We start from the raw sequence: 22,977 nt of genomic DNA on the forward strand, positions 1-22,977 counted from the left end.
TCCACACTACCCTGGCTCACCAGCTACCTCTCTTACTACTCCTTTCAAATCCAGCTTTCCCGAGTCCTCATTCTGTGCTCACATGCCTCACAATTTTACTATTTTTCCCCCAGTCTACACTGTCTCCTTGGATTTCTTAGATCCTACTAATGAGGCTTTAACAACTACCATTATTTAATTATGTTCTCAAGCTACACCTCTATAACTAATCTTTCTGGAGTTCCAGATTTCATTGCCTGCTAGACATTTACATACATGTATCTAGGACAGAGGGCCCCCATTCAACATGACTAAAACTTACCTCCTTACCTCCCTTTCCCCACAAACCAATTTATTTCTCAAGTCAGTGGAATCAGTGTTCTCTCAACACCAAAAACTTTAGTCATGGTGTACTTATTCCTCTCTCTCACAGCTGCCTCCCAAACCCCTCAGTCACAACAACTTAGCAACAGATCTCACTTAAGAAAGTGAACCAATTGCTAAGGAATCCCACTTGGAATGCTTGAGTTGTGAATCTCCTCAGGATCTGAAGCCTGAGTGTCTATGAATTCTTCACTACCTAAGATCTGCAGCCCCAATCCCTGGAAGGGATGAGGAGCGAGGGAAGAGCACTGGTGGTCTAGGCACTATTTGCGTCAGCATGGCAGAGGTGTTAGAAAAGAGGAAAGGAGAGACCTGGGAAGGGACACTTCTAGCAAGAGTGAAGGCTCTGGCATGAGAAGCTTTAATGCAAGATTAGACATTAGAACTTGATCCTACCTTATCTTCTTGTGAAAGGGGAAGAAAGAAACTGATATTTTTTAAGTGTATATTTATTCCAATAGCCAAAGTACCATTTGACTTATGCTCATCACTTTACGGTAGAAAAGGGATATAGTGAAAGACAGTGGTCAGAATAGCTCTTTGGATAGACTGTCCTTAAAAAAAAGTTAAACAGGAGCAGAAAGTAGCGAGTGAATGAGGGTCACAGTGTGTATTCAACATTCAGATCACCTTCTATACAAGGAGAAGGCAAATGTCTCTATAATATGTGTATACACATAACAAGCAATATAAGCTGAAAAACACCTTACCTTGACCAAACGTATACACATGACCATCCTTGGTCAAAGCAACGGAAAATTGAGTTCCACAAGCAACCTTTTTAATTCCAATTCCACAGAGGACATCAACTTTCTGCAAAATAATTGTAAGGCACATATTTTAAGAAGGGGAGCTGGTTGCAGTGGCGCACGCCTGTAATCTCAGCAGCTTGGGAGGCTGGGACAGGAGAATTGCAAGTTTAAAGCCAGCCTCAGCAAAGGTGAAGTGCTAAGCAACTCAGTGAGACCCTGAGTTAAATCCTGGGTGCCCCAAAAAAGCAGAGGGAGGAGGTGCGGGCAGGGGGGGCGGCTCTTGAATTTGAACAAAGTCAAAGACTATCTTCTAATAAAATTACTAAGTATCACCTACTGCTCTGTGAACTAAATAAATTTTGGGGAAAGAGTATGCAAGGGCGCATGTGAAATGGAAACATTCCTCTGGGCAACAGAGAACAAAGGGAACACCATGAGCTTTTAAAACCACGCAAGACCACATAGGCCATGGGCTGCTCCCTGTTAAACTTTTTAAGCTGTCAGAGGTAACAACAGCTGCTTTCTATGTCCTCTAGCAAAGGCATCCTTTTTCTCTACATCCTTAGTTGAATATTCACTAGTCTAGCTATCATGATGTCACAGACTGTAGATTATGTTGAGTGTGAAGCAGAAGTAAACTGAGTATGCATACTTCACAAATGTGTGAAGAAAATCTACATAAAAGAACTGCAAGGGAAGTCTTCTGCACAGCGGAACATTCTAAGATGTGAATAACAGTTTCTAATGTATTTCTTTATATACTCAAATTTCCTTTATACTGTGTTTTAAAAGGAAATGCACACCTGTTTAATTCAGGGGTAATGATAAGCTAAATAGCAGCTGTAAGCAGAGGATTATAAAGACTGTCCATGGTTCCCTCCAAAAGAGACCCTGGAGATGTTTCTAAATATTTCTCCTCTACATGGGACACAGTCCTGTAGTATTTAGGCTCTCTATAGAGACAAAAGTTTATTATTGCAGAATTTTCACATCCATTAGCTATTAATGACTTATTTAAAATCAAGATCTAGAATGGTAGACAGTCAAGAATAATCAACAGAAGCTTCTAAACTTCATTAAGAAATACCAAAAAATGTTAAAGGTAAATTATTTCCAACTAAAAAGAGGTACTGACATAGATGAAAACTAGTTTTCATTACACAAAATCTAGATTAAAGTCACTAACTGACCTGAGGTGAAGATTTTGCAGTGGAATTTCCTAAGCCTAGCTTTCCATAGTCTCCATCTCCAAAAGCCCACACCATGGAGCCATCTGCTGACACTGCCAAAGTGTGGTTTAGCCCACAAGCCACCTGGAGAAATAAGAGATATTAAAAAAGCAAATTTTAAGACTAAAACACCATAACTCTGTCTCTGGGATCATTTTTTCAACTTCATTGGAGAATTTGGTTATATTTCCAAAGATTTTTATTGGCTTCAGCACCTACTATAAATGTTAACTAAAATGGGTTAATTGAAATAATTTCTAATGTCCACAAACAAATAACTTTCTTCTTCAAAGTGAAATCCTTCAAATATCTGTGACTAAGAATCAAAAAGTACAAAAGATAGGAACAAATACATACAAATCAAAATATTCATTCACACCAGAAAGTGTCTAAGGAATGATATAGGGAAAAAAGACAAACCTATATTATTCTGTTGCTGGTAATACTCTGAATGTGCACAGCAAGATCAACTATTGATGAGAGCAGTAGCTATCAGTGATGCTGCAATTCAGCCATCAAATTCAAGAGTGCCAGAAAGGAGCCACAAACATCTGTATTGTTTAAAAGTTTTATAGCAAGTTTTATTAGCACCCTCTGGAGGTTTTAAAATATTCATATCCTGAAATAAGGACATTTGTTTGTCCTAAAATATGAATTCATAGTCATTCATTGGAAAAGTTATGAAAAAGTATCAACTAGACCAACCAAAATGTACAAAAGTACAACTAGTGATCCTGAGCCCTCCTGAAAGGAGAATGTCTTAAGTACACACAAAAGGGATAAATTCCTCTCAGTTAAAACACTGTATTGACTTATTCCATACTTGTCCAATTTGATATCCTTCCAGTGCAGTCACTCTCTCAGGAAGTTTTTTGTTAGAGGTGTTGCCAAGACCCAGACGACCATAGTCACCATTACCAAAGGTAAACAGTTTGCCATCTGAAGTTACCACTGCTGAGTGCTTAAAGCCACAAGACATCTAGGACAGAACCAAGGAGGACAAAATGTTTTTGAGGAGAGGGGATACTGAGAAAAAAAATAAATCAGACACTTTTGGTTATTAATGTAGTGACAAGTTAGGATCTTCAAGATCAATCTATTCTATCTGCCCAGGTGACTCTCCTGCTCCTCCAAGTCTGATCTCCCTCACCAGCCTCAGGAAAACCAAGTTAAATTGCAAACATTAGAGTAACTGTTGCTATTCTTTAGCTGTGATTAACTGATCTATACTAAATGAGATGATGAATGGAGAAATTCTTTGAAAATTCCTAGGGTGCTATGTAATTTTACAATATTATTTTAGATCACTAACAGATAAGAAAATGTATATGAAATCAGCTTGTGTAACAAAAAATGATAGAACTTAAGTAAGCTCTTAGAGTTTCTTTCAAGGATCTGTAGCACCCAATCCTGCACCAACCAGCTGGCTCAGGAAAAAAGGAAGTCCATTCTTATACCAAAGCCCATTCAAACTTCTGACAAGCTCAAGAATGAATATCTACAATCAAAAAGTGGATCTTTTATAATACTTGCATATTTTTACTATTATTTACTGTTACCTAAATTTAAGAATGCTATTCAACAACTAGTACATTTATATTCAAAGGCAAATTTATCCATGTTCTGACCTGTACCACTTCTTCTCCTTGTAAGGCCTCAATCTGCCTTGGCCGCCGCTGCCTGTCACTGTTCCCATGGCCAAGTTTACCATAGTCACCATCTCCCCAGCTAAAGACTTCACCACTTTCTGTCAGGGCCATGGAGTGCCCATCAGAACCACAGGAAGTCACCAGCTGGGTCACCACAAAGCCTGGAATAGAGCAGAAATCCAACAGGTGTCACTGGATATTAAAACTTCTTTCTTTTATTTGTAGCCACAACAGAACACCCCCAGGATTGAAAAACACCAAAATAGTATTACAGAAATAAAAATAAACCTGTTTTAAATCAAAGCTGTAGCCAAAATCTGGCAAAATTGGAAGCAGTCACATAAAACAATGATGATGACCAGAAAGATGATGACTACAGCAGTTATAGTCACTAATGACTGTATTCTAGCCACTTCTATAAATGCTTTACATGAATTTTCGCATTTCCTGATTTTTTTCCCTTTATTTTTATTTATATGCAGTGCTGAGAATCGAACCTAGGGCCTCACACATGCTAAGCAAGGGCTCTACCACTGAGCCACAACTCCAGGCCCTCATTTCCTGTTCTTACACAAAATCTAGGAAGCAGATTCTAATATCACCACTTTAACAATTGCAGACACTGAGTCACAAAGAGATATAGTAAGTTTGAGCAAGGTCCCGAAGCCAGGGACCAGAAGGAATATAGACAGGCCACCAGCCAATGTTTCCATCTCCACTGTTACACTCTTTCCACCCAGATCTCCAGGAAAACACTTAGAACTTTCTGTTCTGAACTGTTACTTGTTTGTTTACTTAAAAAGCCCTCCATGCTTTCTTTTTAGGCTTCAGAATAAGTAAGAGTTCACTTAGAGAACAAGCCAGAAGTTCCCTCAGTGGTTTTCCCACAGATTTTCTTTCACCGAGTCTCACAGAACTCTGCTAGAGATGCCCATTTGCACATTTCCATATAAATTGATTTTTAATTTTAATGAAACACAAGCCTGATTGCTACTGCTATTAACAGCTGTCAAATTATACTTTTATAATTTTAAAGAATTTGGTTACAATCATCAGTAGGTTTCAAAAACAGTTATTTAATATATCACTGAATGCTAGCATTGCTATTATAAATAACCTGCAAAATAATATAGCTTAAAATATGTAAATTAAGACTGTATATATGCCTAAACAAAAATTCAAATATAAGTGAAAAACTTATTATTTAATCTAACAAAGGTGTGAGAAGAGTTCCAAGATAAGCAAATATTTTTATGATTAGGTCATAATTTCTAAACATTTCAAAATTAAGGACAATTTTACCTTGTAAGGCTGAAATAACTGTCAGCACATGAAGGTCATCAGAATTTCCTTGTCCTAATCTGCCATAACTTCCTTCTCCACAAGCCAACACTGTACCATTGGCCTGGATAACAAATGTACAATTCTGACCACATACGACCTAGTATAAAAGCAAACAATTAAAAATATTACCCTTTTATTATTTCACTTTAATGTACAAACATTTGAATGATTCCATGTATCCCAAGGATACCTTCACATCAGTCCTTCTATCATTTTAACTACAGGGGATAGGTTATTAACTATGGTTTTCTTATATCTCTTGATTACTATAAAACCGCTTACTTAACCAAGAGACATATGAGGCCTATCTAAGATAGTTTCGAACCATGTTATGTACAGGGATTTCAGCCAATTGTGCAGAGTTAAACAATACCATTAATACAACACAGATACAAGAAGGAAGTGGGAAGGGTGGTGAGGAAACATTGAAGACTGGACTAGAAAGAAGAAGAAACTAGAGGGGACATATATAAGGAAGAGCAGTGAACTCTGGAATAGCTAAGGTAGGAAAGAACAAAAGAAAAAAGCAATAACCTCAGAAAGGTTTGGAAATATGTTACCATGATTATTAGAAGTGGGGAATGATACCAATGAAGTATGCCTAAATATCCTAGGGAGTTTGTGAACTCAAGCAGAGAATCACTAAGAAGGAGTATTTAAACTTCCACAAATATGTACTATGTAGGCCTACTGTATCATGCTGTTAATTCATTACATTTGGAAGCAAGAGAAATTTAGAAATTTTTAACAAAATGTCTTAAGTCTGAAAAACACCTTAGCAAGCTTTTATTGGGAGGCTACCCATCATAACTTTCTTTAATGATTCTTCACAATAGACTATGAAATGGACAAGCTTTATCCCCCAATAAGTTACTGACAGCAAAGGAATTGGAATTATCAATTCCCAAGTTTTCTCTCCATTTTTTACCCTATTAGTTACCTGTTGTGCCTGTGAGAATGAGGGAGCTGAGGCAGGTACCATTACATTTCTTCCTGCTTCTGCCAGCTGTCCATGTCTACCAGCACCCCACAGGTATACATCACATTTACCTCCCAGGTGCCAGTCCTAGAAAACCACAATCACCTAAAACTTAGATTCATCCATTTGTTCAAACAAGCATGTACTGGGTATCAAGCATGTGCCAGCCTCCAAGGGAGACACCAGGACACAAAACACACACATTTATAATAAAATTACTGAGAACCACCATATAGTCGTCTTCATCTTTACTGACCTCAGGTCTAGAAGTTGCCCATGACATAATTTGCTCATCCATGCCATTGATCCACTTACTGTTATCCTGTAAGACAGGGAAGACATCAGTATCAAAATCCTGCTTATTAGTCACAATTTCTGTTCTTACCTATTAATAAAGTCTTCTAACAAATTTTTTCCAAAAAAGATCATGGAAATAGTATGACAAAATAAGAGCGAGTTTTTGGTTTTTTTGCCTTTTTATTTATTTATTTGTTTATTTATTTTTTAGTGGGGTCTTGCTATGTACACAGGATAGCCTTCAAATTCCTGGATCTAGAGATTCTCCTGCCCCAGCCTCCTGAACAGCTAAGACTACAAGTACATGTAACCATAACCTGCAAGAAGAACTTTATAATCATTTCAAACTTGATTTTATTATTGTTATTATTTAATGCCTTTATTATAAACACTTTCACTAAAACCTTGGTGTTTCAAAGCTACCCATATGTTTACTGAGCATCCACAGGTGCAAGGGCATGTATACGGTTTACTGCTTTTGTGAATGTGCAGCTGTGGGTAGGTTTCTTCATCGTTTTATATTTCAGTTTTTGCATCTACAAAACGACAGATTTGGGCCAAATGAGTTCAAAAGGACACTTCTTGATTAAAATAATCTATATTTAGATAATTTTCCTCAATTCATATTTGTCTGTTTTATATTATATGTTCAAATGTTTGTATACATAATTCTTCATAAAGGGGTTGTCTACACAAGTATTTTACCTACATCATAGTTTCCACAGCTAGATAGACACTTTCAAATATAGTCAAAAAGAAATGATAATTTGAATGCTCTTTCATATTCTTATTTGGCACTGATTAAAAGCATGACTGAAGTACTACATAAATTAGAATCCATATGTGGTACAAATTTTACAAGTTGATCATGAAAAAAATGCTACAATAAACAAACACATATAGGAAAAAAATGGAAAAATATGGAACTATTTCACTGAGAGCCAGTAGGTATACAAGAACTCTCATATAATCAACATCTTTCACCACAGAGACCTGATATCAGATTGAAAATGACCATCTGAACAAAACATATTTTCAGTTTATCTAACAACATGCTTCTAGCTATCCAAGCTGGCAAAAACTTATTAAGGGTCTTCTGTATGCCAAACACCCCTGATACAATCTCAGCTCCAAATAATAGCTGTTTGTATAACATTTACCATTAGGAATACAAGTTCATCCTCTGGAACAGGCTCTAGATCTGGAACAGTAAAAGATTCTGGAAATTGTGTTCCATTGGTCAGGGCTTCAGCAGCTTTAATGGTGGTTGAGAAGCATTCTAACCAGGCCCACTCATTTGGATTCCAGGATGAAGGGTCAGGGAGGCAGTTCTGGTGGTGTGGTGGCACTGGAGGGCTACACAATAGCTGATCCAGATGAAGTCCCACAGCAAGGGAAGCCAGACATTGCATATAGGGGCTGTGAACAAGCTGGTCACCACAAACCACATGAGGCTAAGAGAAAATGCAAGGATGCCATGTTGAAGAGCTTGTGCCAAATAGTATACATTAACTTACTATGTTCTAAAAGCTGTAATCATTTTTTAAAATATTTTATTTTTTAGTTACAGTTGGACATAATACCTTTATTTTATTTATAATTATATGGTGCTGAGGAGTGAACCCAGGGCCTCACACAAGCTAGGCGAATGCTCTACCGCTGGGCCACAACCCCAGCCCCATCATTTTTGTTTACTATTTTAAGATTTTTACTTTCAAAAGATTTTAAATTTACAGAAATACAGATATAGTAACATAGAGAATTCCTATAAACTCTTCACTCAACTTCCTCTAATGTTAACATCTTTAACATAACCATGGTATATTTAGCAAAACCAAGAAACTAACGTTGGTAGTATAATACTAACTAAATCAAAGAACTTTATTGGTTTTCCCACCAATATTCATTTTCTGTTCCAGGAGTCAATTGAGGAGATCACAATTCATTTAATAAATTTTCATTATTTTTTTTTTCCTGATTGAAAAAGAAGGTGTGGTGAGGGGATAACAACTAAATCATGGAGACCTACTATTTTCTACCATTACCAAGAGAACCCTGATAGTCACCAAAAGAAAATCCCATCCTCTTCTATGGTACTCCCTAGTCAGGGCACAGTAACTCTGTAAGAGACTGAGGGTTTAGAAAAGAAAATTTGGGCAAACACTTCAGTGAAATTAACTAGGTATGGTAACAACTGATTATATTAATGTAGTTTGGCAAAAAACACAAAGAGTCCTGTTTAAGGGCAGCACACTGTGACTACTGAGGGCTAAAATGCAGGCTACTTGAGGATCTGCCTGGACAATAGGTCCAAATTCCACAGTTTTTCATTCTAGTATTTAATGATGTTACTCAGCTCAGCTTAGCTGTTCTATTAAACTTCCCACAAAGATTTGCTTGGTACATGGCAAGGATGTACATCCATATCCATTCCTACCCCCCAACTTTGTTGCAGAGCCATACGAAACCAGATATATGGGCCAGAAAAGGGAAGATCAAACTCATAGGCATAGATACTTTAAGAAGCTTTGTAGTGAATAAATCACCTGATGGGTTGGGGTTGTGGCTCAGAGGTAGAGAGCACACCTAGCATGTGTGAGGCACTGGGTTTGATCCTCAGCACCACATAAGATAAAATAAAGACATTGTGTCCACCTATGACTAAAAAATAAATAGATTTTTTTTAAGGTAAAATAAAGACATTGTGTTCTCCTATGACTAAAATATATATATATATATATATATATATATATATATATATATATATAAAATCATCTGGCAAAGAATGATATTAATGATACAAATTTGGTAGTTGTTTTTATTTTATTTCAGTAAAAATAAAGTTAAGAATAGGCTTAGGAATTCTAAGTCAATTCACAATTGACTTTGATTCTGTCCAAATATTCACACTTACTTTCCTCAGACTTAAGGTCTTTAAGGAATAATTTCAAAGCTGTAATTCAAATTCTAAAACACTAAGCACCTGCAGATCTCTAGGAGTAAATGCAATGAATTACCTTTTCATAGGCATACTGCTCCTGAAGCATCATGGGTAACCGCTCCAGAAATGCTCTCATGCAAGGAGCCATGTTTAATCCCAGAACACCCTGTTGTTTCAGTGCCGTTCTACAAGTTGCTAAAACATGATTGGCAGCGGCCCATTCTGCTGTACAATTCACAACTAAAACATCCTGGTTGAAAATAAATCATGGCAGATAATAAATTTGTTTTCAGATAAGATAATACTATCAACATTCAATCTCAGAAATTCTTTCCCATAACGACATTAAACACTTTTGCTTTTTCAGACATTGATTTCCAAAAAGGCTGTATTTCAAAACATCTTAAATTTTGTCTAAGTAAAATGGTCTTTTTATTTGTTTTGGCACTGTGGTTGGAACCCAGAGACACTCTACCACTGAGATACATCCCCAGCCCTTCTTATTGTTTATTTTGAGACAGGGTCTCATTAGGTTGCCGAGGCTAACCTTGAACTTGGGATCTTCCTGCCTCAGTCTCTGAGTCACTGGGATTACAGGAGTATACCACTACACCAGTCTGTAAAATTGAGTGAATAAGAATCATAAAATTTGTGAACTACCTTGGCATAGCTAATTCTCTTTAAGAAACAATGCCAATTACTTGCTGTTTCATAGAACTTGTAAAGGTACATAGTATATTTTTAAAATATAATATAATCACAGGGATGCTAGAGGAAACAATTCTGTCTACTAAGGAACACATTTGCAAAGCAGCAGAACTGTTCTACTCTGGCTCTATGGTTTATTTACACAGTCTACTACTGCCTAGGGTATTACAAAATATTCTTAGAACTAGTTAATTTTTATATTTTACTTCTAATAGGACTGACTATTCATGCAGGTTTAGGGATTCTTTTAATATCATTTAACCACCTAAAATGTAAACCAAACAGCACATTGGCATTAATCTTTAAGAGTATGAGAAACAATTACTGTAGGAGATATCACATCATTAAATTACTTCACAGTAAGGTGACTAGTGTTTTTGTTAGAGCCTTAAGTTTAAAAGCCACGATATATTTTGCATACTTGAATTAAATGTCTCACGATGTTTTTCCCCCCAGAGAAAATTCTTTTGAGATAGCTTAGTGTTATGCCAAAAATCACAACAGAAAGAAAAAATCCATTTTATATCTTTCAATGGAAATGAAATTACTCAATTAAGCCCTTTCACCAAAGCCCAGAGAATAGTAGAAAGAGTACTAGACAATAAATTAGAAGGTCTGGGTTCTAATTATTCCACCATGAAATAGCTGCATTATCTCCAGCATATAACAATCTCTCTGGATACGTTTGTCATCCATGAAGTAAGGTGCTTAGCCATGATTTCTAAAACTGCTTATAGGCTTATATCCTATAAGTTGATATAACTGTAACATTACCTTTGATCTATTTGAGCAAGCAGCCACCCCAACTTCTGGAATCCACACTGTGGTTTGAATAGCTCCAGAGCCTATCACAACTGTCTGCAAGACAGAGCCATCCTAAAATGAGATAAATTTGTCAGTATACATTATTTAACCTTAGGCATCACTGACATTTAAAATTTATACTTTATATTTATAAAAACATATTCTGATATCTATACTTCAGCTAAATTCAACAACGTCTAATTACTTACTGACAACCAAATTTTATAGGACCTTGAGGACCTTAAGAATATTTATCAACAGTAAGAAAAATTAAAGGGCAGAGGATTGTTATTATTTTTTCTAAGGGATGAGTATTCTTAAAGGAGTTTATTAGGTATTCAAGATATTATTACATCAAATAATTTTTACCACACATATTTAAGTCAATGTAAAAATATTTTTTAAAATAAAAATAAGTTTATGCTCTTACCCTTAAAGACCAAATGTTCATGAGCCCACCAAGTCCACCAGACACCAGGGCCAACCCATCAGAACTAAAGGCAACAGTTCGAACAGGAGTGATGTGTCCCCGAAGCTGATAAATACACTTGGCTCCTGCCGATTTCCTATATCCATCCTGCAATCATTGTTTTTAACATATATTAAAATAAAAGCAATTTATGGGTTTAAGAGTTATAATTCATTCTTGAAAATTTTACATTTCAGTGTAAAACTAGGGACTGGGGAGAGGGGAACACCTTCTCTCATAATGATTAGTTAGCATGACTGAGTAAATAATAAAACATCAGTCTGGTTCTCCTTTGCTGAAGCTGAGTTTCACTTTTTCAGATCCATTTCTAAACTAGTTTTCTACTCTTCAAATTGGCAGAAATGACTACGTTTTCAAGTACCAGTTATCCTCCAGAGACAAGAACATGCTGATTTCTATTTTTTTTAGCCAATGGTTTAATTTTTAAAATTTCAGCTTTATGGAACTTTCATTTTTATGAATGATACTCTGGAAAGTATGTACCCATGGTGTTCCTACTTCACTGTACCTAAGATTCAACTGATTACAGTAGCATTGATTCTATTCATCACCATCATAACAGTCACTATTTAATATGCATTAAATATTTCATCTTAACAATTATGGTATCTGACTCAAATAAATTAAACTAATTCAGAAAGCACACAGAGTATAACAATTATTGATAATTCTTTAAGGGATTCTGCCCTTTGGGGTATTGTGCTAAGTATCTTACTGAGGGAGAATTACTTTGATTAGCTATACTATCTATGATTTCAGAGAAAGTCTTCAAAAACACCAGAACATTACCTGGCAATTTGATTCCTGGTCCCACCATCCTTCTGAACTAGTCATACTGGTCTGTGTTATATCTTGTGGAATACACCAAACACATACCAAGCCATTCTGACAGCCACTTAAAAAAAAAATTGATCACATAGAAGATTACATACTAAGTTTCACATTGGAAAAGCACTCTTTATTTCTTTGAGGTGTTTAACAGTATTACAAATTATATGAACACTAACTGGCAAAAAACTGTTTAAGACTACTGAGAAGCCACATTTAGTGCAAATAATAGTCGACATTAAAAAAAAATTAAGACACACATGCATATGCGCACAATTTATAACATACGTAGCCATTAGTAACTGCAACTTGGATCCTCTCCCTGGAAGGTTGCACCAAGCAATGCCATTCACAATAGATGGATGACAGAGTGAATGTAGACAGCGCCAGCATCCTGAAATAGGTCCCCAGAGTTTCACATTTTCTTCTTTGGCACATGTCATAAGAATATGACCTGTCGGGTCCCATTTCATACTGACAAGAGTATCCTTGAAACGATAGGGAGAGGGAAAAAAATCAGAAAAGGGAAAAAAATGATTTTTCTTTCACAAATAAATTGTTTAAATTCAATAATTTATGATATATTTCTATAACTCAATTACTTTGAAATCAACATTTTAAGCCTGTCACACACTGCCATGTCATTTCCAATTACTAAATAAACTTACCCTATAATATAATCTTTGATATATATATATTTGTGACAGTCAAACATCAATAAATGTTAATCAGAAGGAATTATTAAATTCTGACTCCCGAGAGATACATTATTTTTCATTTGCATGAGCATTTCAAGAGTCATTTTTACTGACTGATATTCATTACAGTGAAAAAGAAGAAACTGTAAAAAAGAAGCAGCACCCATCACCAAATGGACAAACATTTATGAAAATGTGTGACATGTTTTGTGTTTATATGGTTGTGATCACATGTTCTGATGTTTTTTAACCCTCCTTCCATAACTCCCAACTCCAGATTTCAGGCATTTATGTCACCTGCCTAGGTGTCCTGTAAACATCTGAATTATCAAACTGTTTACAATAAAGGAATCATCTTCATGAGTGAAATTTCTGGCATCAATAAGAGACACTGAAAAGGGAGTATTCCCAGCATATTCCCATATCACTGTTTTGGTTTTACTTTTTTCATGGCTTGATTTTTTTTCTTTTTTAACATAGACTTTTCCATATACATACATGGACTGAAGAGTTTGTGTAACAATAGAACATTAAATCTTAAGTACATGATGTAAACATTTTAAAGAAATTGGTACCGAATAGAAAGCAAGAAAAATAAACTCTCTGGTGAAGACCCATTTACCTTATGTGCATCAATTAGAACAATGCCTCCTTTCTCAAGTGGTTCCTTTGTGCCCAGTAGCAATTTTCCATCAAAATATCCCACTGCAAATGGTCTATCTTCACTGAACCAAGCAATGCAAGTAACAGATACTAATATGATAATAACAAGATAAAGAAACAAGAGAGAGAGACTTATTTGTTATTTTCTGATACTCTGAAACAAGTATATCCTACTGCAACCACTGTGAATTTCCAAATAGCTCTTTACTGCATTAGACAAAAAGTAAGCCTACTATAAGGCTTACATGTAACCCACTCTAAAACTCATTTTTAAGTGACAAAGTACCTCATTTTTAATCTTTTATTCTTTTTCAGATTGTTGTTACAAAAGAGTGACAACAATTGAATACCTTGGTTTATTTTAAGTTGCTGAACTAATGACTGAGAAGTGAAATAACTCAAGTTATAGAAAATGAGCTGTCCCTTCTTCTGCTTATTTAATATTCCCTACTCTGTGTGTTTCCATATTCTATCAAAACAATCTGCTTTTTAAAGCTTATATAACACTGAAAGGCTAAAAAAGAAGGGGAAAAAACAGTATAAGAATTGGGGGGTAGGAACAGACTGGATTGGAGAAAGACTTTTCACTCCATACCCTTTAAAAATTTCTAAATATTTGAACCCTGTGAATGTTATAAACTTTTTCTCCCCTTGTGGTGCTGGGAATTGAACACAGGGCCTTGTGTATGCAAGGCAAGCACTCTACCAACTGAGCTATATCACTAGCCCACTGAAGTACTTTTTAAAAATATTTTTTTAGTTGTAGATGGACACAATACCTTTATTTATTTATTTATTTTTATGTGGGGCTGAGGATCGAACCCTGGGCCTCACACCTACGAGGCAAGTACTCTACCACTGAGCTACAGCCTTAGCCCCATGAGCTATTTTTTAAAGATTAAATTTTTAAAAAAACCTCTTCTACTCTGTATTGTTTGCTTTTGTAGTACTGAGGATTGAACTCAGGGCTTCACATATGATGGGCAGTGCTCTACCACTGAGCTACTGAAAAACTTCTACTCTGTTAGTGAAGTACCATGTAAGCAAGCACTTGTAGCTTTGAAATTACACAACTCCCCCAAAGTTACTAACTAAAACTACTAAGGTGCCTACCTACTCACAGTACATGGTAAGAAAATAAATGGAAACAGACTTCTGAATTTCTCTTGTCAAACCAGGAATTTTCCACCTTTTCCCATTTCCTCAATTTCACTCATTGTTAACAATTTCATCTCTACCAATGATTATTATCTTTTTTTCTCTTGGACAATTCTACTTTCAAGGGAGACTTTGGAATCTTACAGGATGAATGACTAATATGCATTTATAATAATATTAAATCTCATTTTGGCAGAGAAGTTTGAAGAGAAATATATTTCAATTTAGTAACTAATTCAAGTGAAACACCAAGTAGATAATTTAGGAAATAAAACCCAAAAGTAATATTCACTTATCATTTTTGAAAGCAAGAGCCAAAACACCAAGTCTATGTGGTTTGGGGCAAACTTTTTCAACTAGACACAAGTGCATTTACCATCCTTTCGATAGCAATGCTCCAGTTCTCGACGGTGCATGGTAGACACATCAACAACTTCAATCAGTCCTAGAGATCCATCCATCCGTCCCACCAACAGTAATTCTGGAGACTCTCCTGACCAGGCTGTAGCTGGACTCTCTTCTGGCCAAGCCAGGGCAGATACCCAATGAGGTTGAATATCTACTAATCCTTTTCCTCCTATAGAGGGGGGAAATTATTAACTATTTGTTATTTAATTATTTGAGAAAAATAACAAGAACAACAAAAAAATTACTTAAATTATTAATATATTCAATGCAGCTCCTAATTTCATAATAGCTTACTAATAAGTCTGTGAAGACAGGATCCTTCATTTATGTTATTATTAAATTAATAGGTTTTCTGTAACTATTAATAAGACAAAATTACACAGTTATAGGAGGGGAAAAGGGGAAATATTTAGTGGCAAATACCAAATACTTAAGACCTTTCCTAATAATTATCGACCAAATTAATATGAATTATTTATTTAGGGTAAAAGCTAGCTATTCCTCAAATAACTGAAGTACAATAGCCATTCCTCAAATATGTAAAAATGAACAAAAATACTAATAAGCCCATGATTATATTTTTTTTCTTTTCTTCCTTTCCATTTTCTTTTTTTTTTTTTTGATATGACAGACTGAGCCCCATATGTATTTACTATTGAACTACATCCCCAGTCCTTTTTAATTTTATTTTGAGACAGGGTCTTATTAAGTTAGGGCCTTGCTAAGTTGTTGAGGCTAGCCTTGAACTTGCAATCCTCTTGCCTCAGTCTCTGGAATTACTGGGATTATAGATATGCACACTGTGCCTGGCATTTTATTTTTTATTTTCCAGAGAAGTGTAATAAAAATCAACAAGAATTTGTATCTGTGAAGCAAATATAAATAGAAACATTTAAGCGATCCAAAAGGTTACATAGTTTAAAATTCAGTGACACTATTTTTCCTCAAATATTACTTAGTAATATACTCAAAAGAATTTTTAGTTTAAAACTACTAGGTTAGTTGAAATTCCAAGAAAAAAATCAGAAATGAGTTTTTTTGCTCTAATTTAAATCACATTTTACATAGATTTGATAGTTGTTAAACAGCTTATGATTTTCAAGGTATAGAGAAGCCACTGTTTGGACTCAGAAGGTTAAAAGGCATAAAAAGTAGTTGACTACTATATGTATGATTCTTACCATTAACTTGCCAAATATTCACCATCTTTTCCAAAGCCCCAGCTAGATATTTGCCACTGATGCTCCAAGAAACAGGAGAGAAGCTTGGATCACTGGGTGACCCAAGGCTATCCTCGGCATCCCCTTCCCTAGAATACAACCAATTGTATGAAACTCTAATCCTTATTATTCAAAAGAAAACTAAACCTCAAACTTTAAAATAAAGATTTCATTAAGACTAGAGTGCATAATAGCCAAATGATGTTTATACTATTTCTCATTTAATTAGTACATAATTTGTTAGCAAAGATATGCAGATTTTATAAACATTGTACACATGATTATCATGCAAAATACATTGATTTCTATTTACCTAATCTCTAGGAAAGTCCTCAGAAAAGAAATACCTACAACTGGCTATAATATAATAAAAACTGCTTTATTTTGATATAAGTAACATAATTATGCTAATTCCCAATCAATCCTTGAAAACTAATAAAAAATTAACCTGTTTTATATAATTGAAAATTTATTTGCCAGTAGACTCTGAGTAAGTCAAATATAGTTAATTTATAATTATATTTTCTGAATTACTACCCTGTAAAGTAAAAATAAACATTGGAGATTTAATAATACTATTAGAAACGTTTTAAAAAATTTAGTGACAACTTGATTACATTAACAACCAAGATGAGACATGTTTGGGATTCTCTTAAATGTTATACAAGTGATGCAAACACTCACAATCTGTTGAATACACAGGTCTGTTGCAGTGAATATTGTTTCTTGGTAACATTCCACACTCGAATGGTGCCATCATTGCCACTTGTAGCTAAGAGACCTTTTTTATTACACCAAACACATGTCATTACCTGGAAAAATTGGGAATAGTACTTTAAAACTATACTTCAAGTAAGTATATATTTGTAAGCCATTTTAAAAAAATGAGACCATGCATATTGAATTATAGCATAAACACTTTCACAGTTCCATGGTAGCGTCTTTTTAATTTTCATAGAATTTTTCAAATGATAAAATCCTTTAATCAGAACTTACTTGATTGTTGCTAGACTTAGCTTTTCCAAACTCACTTCACTTATCTAAAATATATTAAAAGCTTGACTAAACATATTTAATGCAATAAAATACAAATATTTTAACACATGAATGTTCTATAAAATAAACAACAGACTAAGAAGTGGTTTTAAAATTACTTAAGTAACACAGTTCAGTCTTCTTTTTCCAAATGTACTTATCATTAGTCAGAGCCCAGTAGGTTAGATTAAAATAGGTCAATTACTTTTCCTTTTGCATAAATAAGCCTTTATCTTTTGTGAAGCTAATTCTTCCATTTTTTTTCCCCATCATCCCCCATCTGATTTCTCCTGTTTGCATGCTGTTATATCAACCCAATGGACAAAGAAAGTAGAGTTGGTAACTAGTAAACAAATCTTGGTGTGTGTGTGTGTGTGTGTGAGAGAGAGAGAGAGAGAGAGAGCGAGCGAGTGAGCGCAGAAGGACAGAGACAGAGAGATGAGAAACTAAGATCTAAACTGAGCTATTTTACATAGGTGATTAATACACTTTATACTCAAAATACATACTCTGTTCTGATGAGCCTCCAACTTGATAAAGGAACATTTCCTGAGATCTCCTCCCATATCAGCCAGTGTTTGTGGAGCAGTTTGGTTGTCACGGTCGTGCGCAGCAAGAGTGCGCACAAGTTGTTGAGCAGCCCATTGCCTATGCTGTGAGGACAGCCTGGAGGAGAGGCAGCAGGCTGCCAGGGCATTAGCCAGCTCCAGAGGGCCTACAGCAGAAGGATCATAGGAAGGATGGGCATACAATTGGGCAATTAAACCTGCTTAAACAAAACAATGAAATGATGCCCAGGTGAGAGCTGGTGGTGATGAACAAACAAAAATGGGTTAACCCATTTCTTTTAAGAATTAGCACTTTTGCAAGCAATCATATCACAAAGATATACATATAAGAGATAAAGCATTTACTTCATATTAAATTCTATAATGTCTCAATTGACTGCAAGTAAACATTTCATTATACATCAATAAATAATCCTTGCTCTAAGAACTCAGTAGGCTAGAAATACAGTAGGAATAATTTTAATGCTCATGCAGAGGCAGCATGCCCTTAGAAATAACAGTTTGGCTTTCACTGCTCAGAGAATTTGGGAACTGGGGTTGTAGCTTGGTAGGAGAGCACATGCTTAGCATGCTCTCTCCTGTTTGATTTCTCCCGGGTTCAATCGCATGGGGGAAAGAAAAAGGATTTAAACAACCCAGTCAAGGGACTGAGCTGATGTATCCAAAAGCCCATCTCTTTGGCCAAATAACCTGATGAAGAGAAGGGTAGAAGCCAGATGCATTGGCACACATCCGTAATCCCAGCTATTCAGAGGGCTGAGACAGAAGGATTACAAGTTTGAGACCAGCCCAGGTGATTTAGTGAGACCCTTTCTCAAAAAAAGAAAAAAGGCAGGATGCAGGCTGTGGACATAGTAAGTGGTGCAGCACTTGCCTAGCATGTGCAAAGCTTTGGTTTTGATCTCCAGCACCTCCCCCCTTCCCCCCCCCCCAAAAAAAAAGAGAGAGAAAGAAGATAGCCACTGATTACATAGTGGTGTTTAAAATTATAATTATTTTATAACACTGACTTTATCTAAATTTTAATTAAAGAAATCTACCAGGATTATTATATATGGTGAGTCAAAATACAATCTATATACTAATTTGGCGCATTTTTAATACTTCCGTACACAGTGAAAAAGTATCCATGTACTTTTTTATGTTCTAAACTTAAGAAGCTCACATTTTACTTACTATAATATCACATATAACAATGCAAAAATACATTTTTTTTAAGCATGAATTGAGTTGATTAGAAAACTTTATTTAAGTAGTACAAAACCTACCTTTCTTTTCAACTTCTGACTTATCATAGTTAGGTCTCAGTTTGGCCCCTTTGTCTGCTAGTAATGCCACAAGGGCCTGTGTTACAACAAAGTTTGGAGAGGTTACAAGCTTATTCTCTTCAGCAATTCCTCGGAGAAAGCTTGGTAGAAACTTTCTCTGAATTGGATCATCGACTGTGGTTAGATTTACACCTGTTGCAGCAGAAATCAAGTTCTGAAGAGGCAATTAGAACAAACAGGCTTAATTTTTACATATAATTTTGGAACAAAAATATTTCAAATAAATGTTTCTCCAAGAATCAGAGGGAAATAAGCTATGCAGTAGGATAAATACTGAAGCAAACTTACCTGTGTACACAACTGCACCAGCAGTTTTGCAGCACTAGGAGTGTTTGATGCCAGACATCCCACTGCTGTGCTCAGATAGGCGAGGCAAGAAATGGGCTTGTTGGTCTTGCTGTGACTGCCTCGTGAACGTTCTGAGGTGCCTGCTATAGCTGAAGGGCTGGTGGAGAGGCCAGCTCTTCCTGCTGCAGCCAAGCACATTAATCGAACCAGCGTTCGTATATCTGTTAGCCCCAGAGACTCAAGACCAGCAGCCAGACTACAACTCGAACCACTGCCAGGAAAGGAAAACACTTCAAATGGATAAAGAAAATAGATTCTTAAGGGACTATCTGGAGCCCCACATACCATCCACAGCATCAAAAACCAGAATGAAATGAAAGCTATGCTATTGCTAGTTATATACATCTTAGTAAATGTCAAAAATACTATGCAAGCTAAACTTTCTCTTGTTTCAATAAATACTGGTGTACATTTTAAGTATCACCAATTACCAGAGAATAACATGTAGGAATTTTCATGTCCCATGAATTTTCACAGTGTGAGTAATCCCCTGTAACTACTCTCCAGCTCAACAAACATTAATAGCAGCACCTCAAAAGCCGCTTTGGGATCTTGTCAAGTCACTATAACCCTCAAAAGTTACCACATTTCTGACTTTTTTTTTTTTTTTTTTTTTTTTTTGGTACTGGGAGCTCTAGGGTGCTCTACCACTAAGCCACACCTCTGGTCCTTCTTATTTTTGAGATATGTTTCCCTAAATTGCCTAAACTGGCCTCAAAATTGTGATCTTCCGGCTCAGCCTCCAGAGTCACTGGGATTACAAGTGTGTGCCACCAACCCTGGCCACACTGACTTCTAAAGCCATAAATTACTTTTGTCTGCTTTTTGAACTCATATATATATATAGAATAATAAAGTATGTGCTCTTCTGTGTCTGGCTTCTTTTGCTCAAGATTTTGTAAGATTCATCCATGTGATTACATTATGCAGTTTATTAATTTTTATTGACATATAAACAAAATCTACCATAATCCATTTGTCCATACAGATGATAATCAGGTGGTTTCTACTGTGAGGCTGTTATGTCACAAATACTCTTATGTATGTCTTTTGGTGCACATGTAGAAGCATTTCTGTTGTATCCATCTACCCAGAAGTGCTGGGTCATAGAGTATGTTCACATTCAACTTTAATTGATATTAGCAAACAGTTTTCCAAAGTAGTTGTATCAATTTATTTTCTAAAGGTGTTTCACAGCCTTATGTTCACCCCCTCCTCAAGTCTTAAATTTTAGTCATTCTGGTGAGTGTGAAGGATGTCACTGGCTTTTAATTTTCATTTCTCTTAAAAGACTAATGAGGCTTAAATACCTTTTCATGTTTACCATTTGGAAATCCTTTTGTATGAAGCACTTCTTAAAATGTATTTTGCCCACTTTTCTTTTGAATCCTTTTTACTTTTGATTTATGGGAATTCTCTATATATTGCTGGTTATATGCATTGCTAATATCTTCTCCCATTCTGTGGTTTGCTTTTTTTTTTTTAACTTTCTTAATGATTTTTACTAAACAGAAGTTTTCTGTTTTAATGCAATCTAATTTATCAATCTTTTTCTTTTTCTTTTTTTTTTTTTTGTGGAGGGTGGTGGTTACCAGGGGAACTCAACCACTGAGTCACATCCCCAGCCCTATTTTGTATTTGATTTAGAGACAGGGTCTCTACTGAGTTGCTTAGTGCCTCACTTTTGTTGAGGCTGGCTTTAAACTCATGATCCTCCTACTTCAGCTTCCTGAGCCACTGGGATTACAGGTGTGTACCACTGTACCTGGCTAATCTTTTTCTTTATGGTGGACACCTTCTATGACTTTAGAAATTCAACCCCAAGATCAAGAATAAATTCTTCTATATTACTTATAGAAACTTTATTGTCTTAAACATTTAGATCTAAGAGCAACTTTGGAATGATTTGGTTTATTTTATATAGTGTAAGTTTGGGGTCAAGACTCATTTTTCTTACCCTTATGTGAATAAACCCACCTGACCCTGCCCTAGTTGCTGAAAGGACTATTCTTTAAACATTGCTCTGCAGTTTTAACCACTGACAAAAATCCAACAAATCAAGTGTTTATATACATGTGTGAGTCTGTTTCTGAAATCTGTTCTTCTCCATTATCCTATTTGTCTATTCTTGAGCTAACACCACACAATCCTAAGTTTTATTTTTTCTTCATTGATTTGCCACCAAATACTTCCACTTAAGTTTTACTTAAATGGGTGTTTTTCAGGTGTTCTTTTTCTTTTTTGTATTATATTTCAAAATATGAACTAAGCAAGAGTCCCTATATCAAAATTCGCAAGATTTTGCTATAGTTTGGCTGATTCTGCAGAAACATTCAATCTTTAACTTTTACCCAGCTAATTTTTACTTACCTTTTTTCACATAGAAAATAATGTCATTATACTGAGTAGATGGCCTACGTTTAATTTTGTTATTTGAAATGGACCAATAGGCTTGTTTTTTTGGGGGGGAGGGTAGGGGAGTTTACTGGGAATTGAACTCAGGGGCACTCGACCACTGAGCCATATCCCCAGCCCTATTTTGTATTACTTAGAGACAGGTCTCTAAGTTGTTTAGCACTTCGCCATTGCTGAGGCTGGCTTTGAACCCATATTCTCCTGTCTACAGAGCTACTGGGATTACAGGCATGCACCATCCTTCGGTCCACCCTCTGCCAATAATAATAATAATGAAGCAGAAAAGAAAGTTAAGTAACCAGGCACCATGGTTCATGCCTATAACCCTAGCTACTCAGGAGATTGAGGCAGGAGGATCCACGAGTTCAAGGATAGCCTAAGCAACATAGGAAGGCACCCCTCACCAAATTTTTTTTTCTATCTTACCCTCCCAAATAACATCAGATTCCTATCTAATAAATACCAGAAGCCAACTTAGCATCATTTATACAAAATAAAACTCACCTGACTGAGAGAAGAGACAGTGCTCTCATGACCATGGTTCTAGCCAGAAGAACTTGAGCAGCAGCTGTCACTCTCCTTAAAGCCACCACCCGGTCATGAGGATTTGCAAGAGCTGCTGCCTGCTCTCCTAATGTTATTCTCCCAGAGGAACTCTTTTCTACAGAGCCATGACAACCTGAAAAAACAGGATTGTGTTTAGTTCTCAACAGGTAAAAAAAAAAAAAGTATCTGGAATACTGAAAATTTT

At 35.8% G+C, this 22,977-nt stretch overlaps 1 protein-coding gene across 5 annotated transcripts in view; it reads right to left on the reverse strand.

Moving 5' to 3' along the window:
• Window positions 1-22,977, reverse strand: part of Herc1 (HECT and RLD domain containing E3 ubiquitin protein ligase family member 1) — a 192,285-nt gene that overhangs the window by 16,110 nt on the left and 153,198 nt on the right. For all 5 annotated transcript variants that reach the window (XM_071608367.1, XM_071608369.1, XM_071608368.1 and 2 more), the window contains exons 48-68: window positions 22,731-22,905; window positions 19,752-20,022; window positions 19,404-19,617; window positions 18,076-18,281; window positions 17,216-17,343; window positions 16,493-16,620; window positions 15,280-15,480; window positions 13,705-13,835; window positions 12,673-12,872; window positions 12,346-12,451; window positions 11,497-11,643; window positions 11,037-11,138; window positions 9,631-9,804; window positions 7,774-8,067; window positions 6,573-6,638; window positions 6,278-6,403; window positions 5,296-5,434; window positions 3,973-4,154; window positions 3,168-3,323; window positions 2,306-2,428; window positions 1,074-1,176 (exon numbers count right to left, since the gene is read on the reverse strand). In XM_071608367.1, the coding sequence (XP_071464468.1) occupies window positions 1,074-1,176; window positions 2,306-2,428; window positions 3,168-3,323; window positions 3,973-4,154; window positions 5,296-5,434; window positions 6,278-6,403; window positions 6,573-6,638; window positions 7,774-8,067; window positions 9,631-9,804; window positions 11,037-11,138; window positions 11,497-11,643; window positions 12,346-12,451; window positions 12,673-12,872; window positions 13,705-13,835; window positions 15,280-15,480; window positions 16,493-16,620; window positions 17,216-17,343; window positions 18,076-18,281; window positions 19,404-19,617; window positions 19,752-20,022; window positions 22,731-22,905 (3,372 nt within the window). The remainder of the gene's footprint in view (window positions 1-1,073; window positions 1,177-2,305; window positions 2,429-3,167; window positions 3,324-3,972; window positions 4,155-5,295; window positions 5,435-6,277; window positions 6,404-6,572; window positions 6,639-7,773; window positions 8,068-9,630; window positions 9,805-11,036; window positions 11,139-11,496; window positions 11,644-12,345; window positions 12,452-12,672; window positions 12,873-13,704; window positions 13,836-15,279; window positions 15,481-16,492; window positions 16,621-17,215; window positions 17,344-18,075; window positions 18,282-19,403; window positions 19,618-19,751; window positions 20,023-22,730; window positions 22,906-22,977) is intronic.

Source organism: Marmota flaviventris, chromosome 2, assembly GCF_047511675.1.
Source record: "Marmota flaviventris isolate mMarFla1 chromosome 2, mMarFla1.hap1, whole genome shotgun sequence".
NCBI classification, from domain to species: Eukaryota; Metazoa; Chordata; class Mammalia; order Rodentia; family Sciuridae; genus Marmota; species Marmota flaviventris.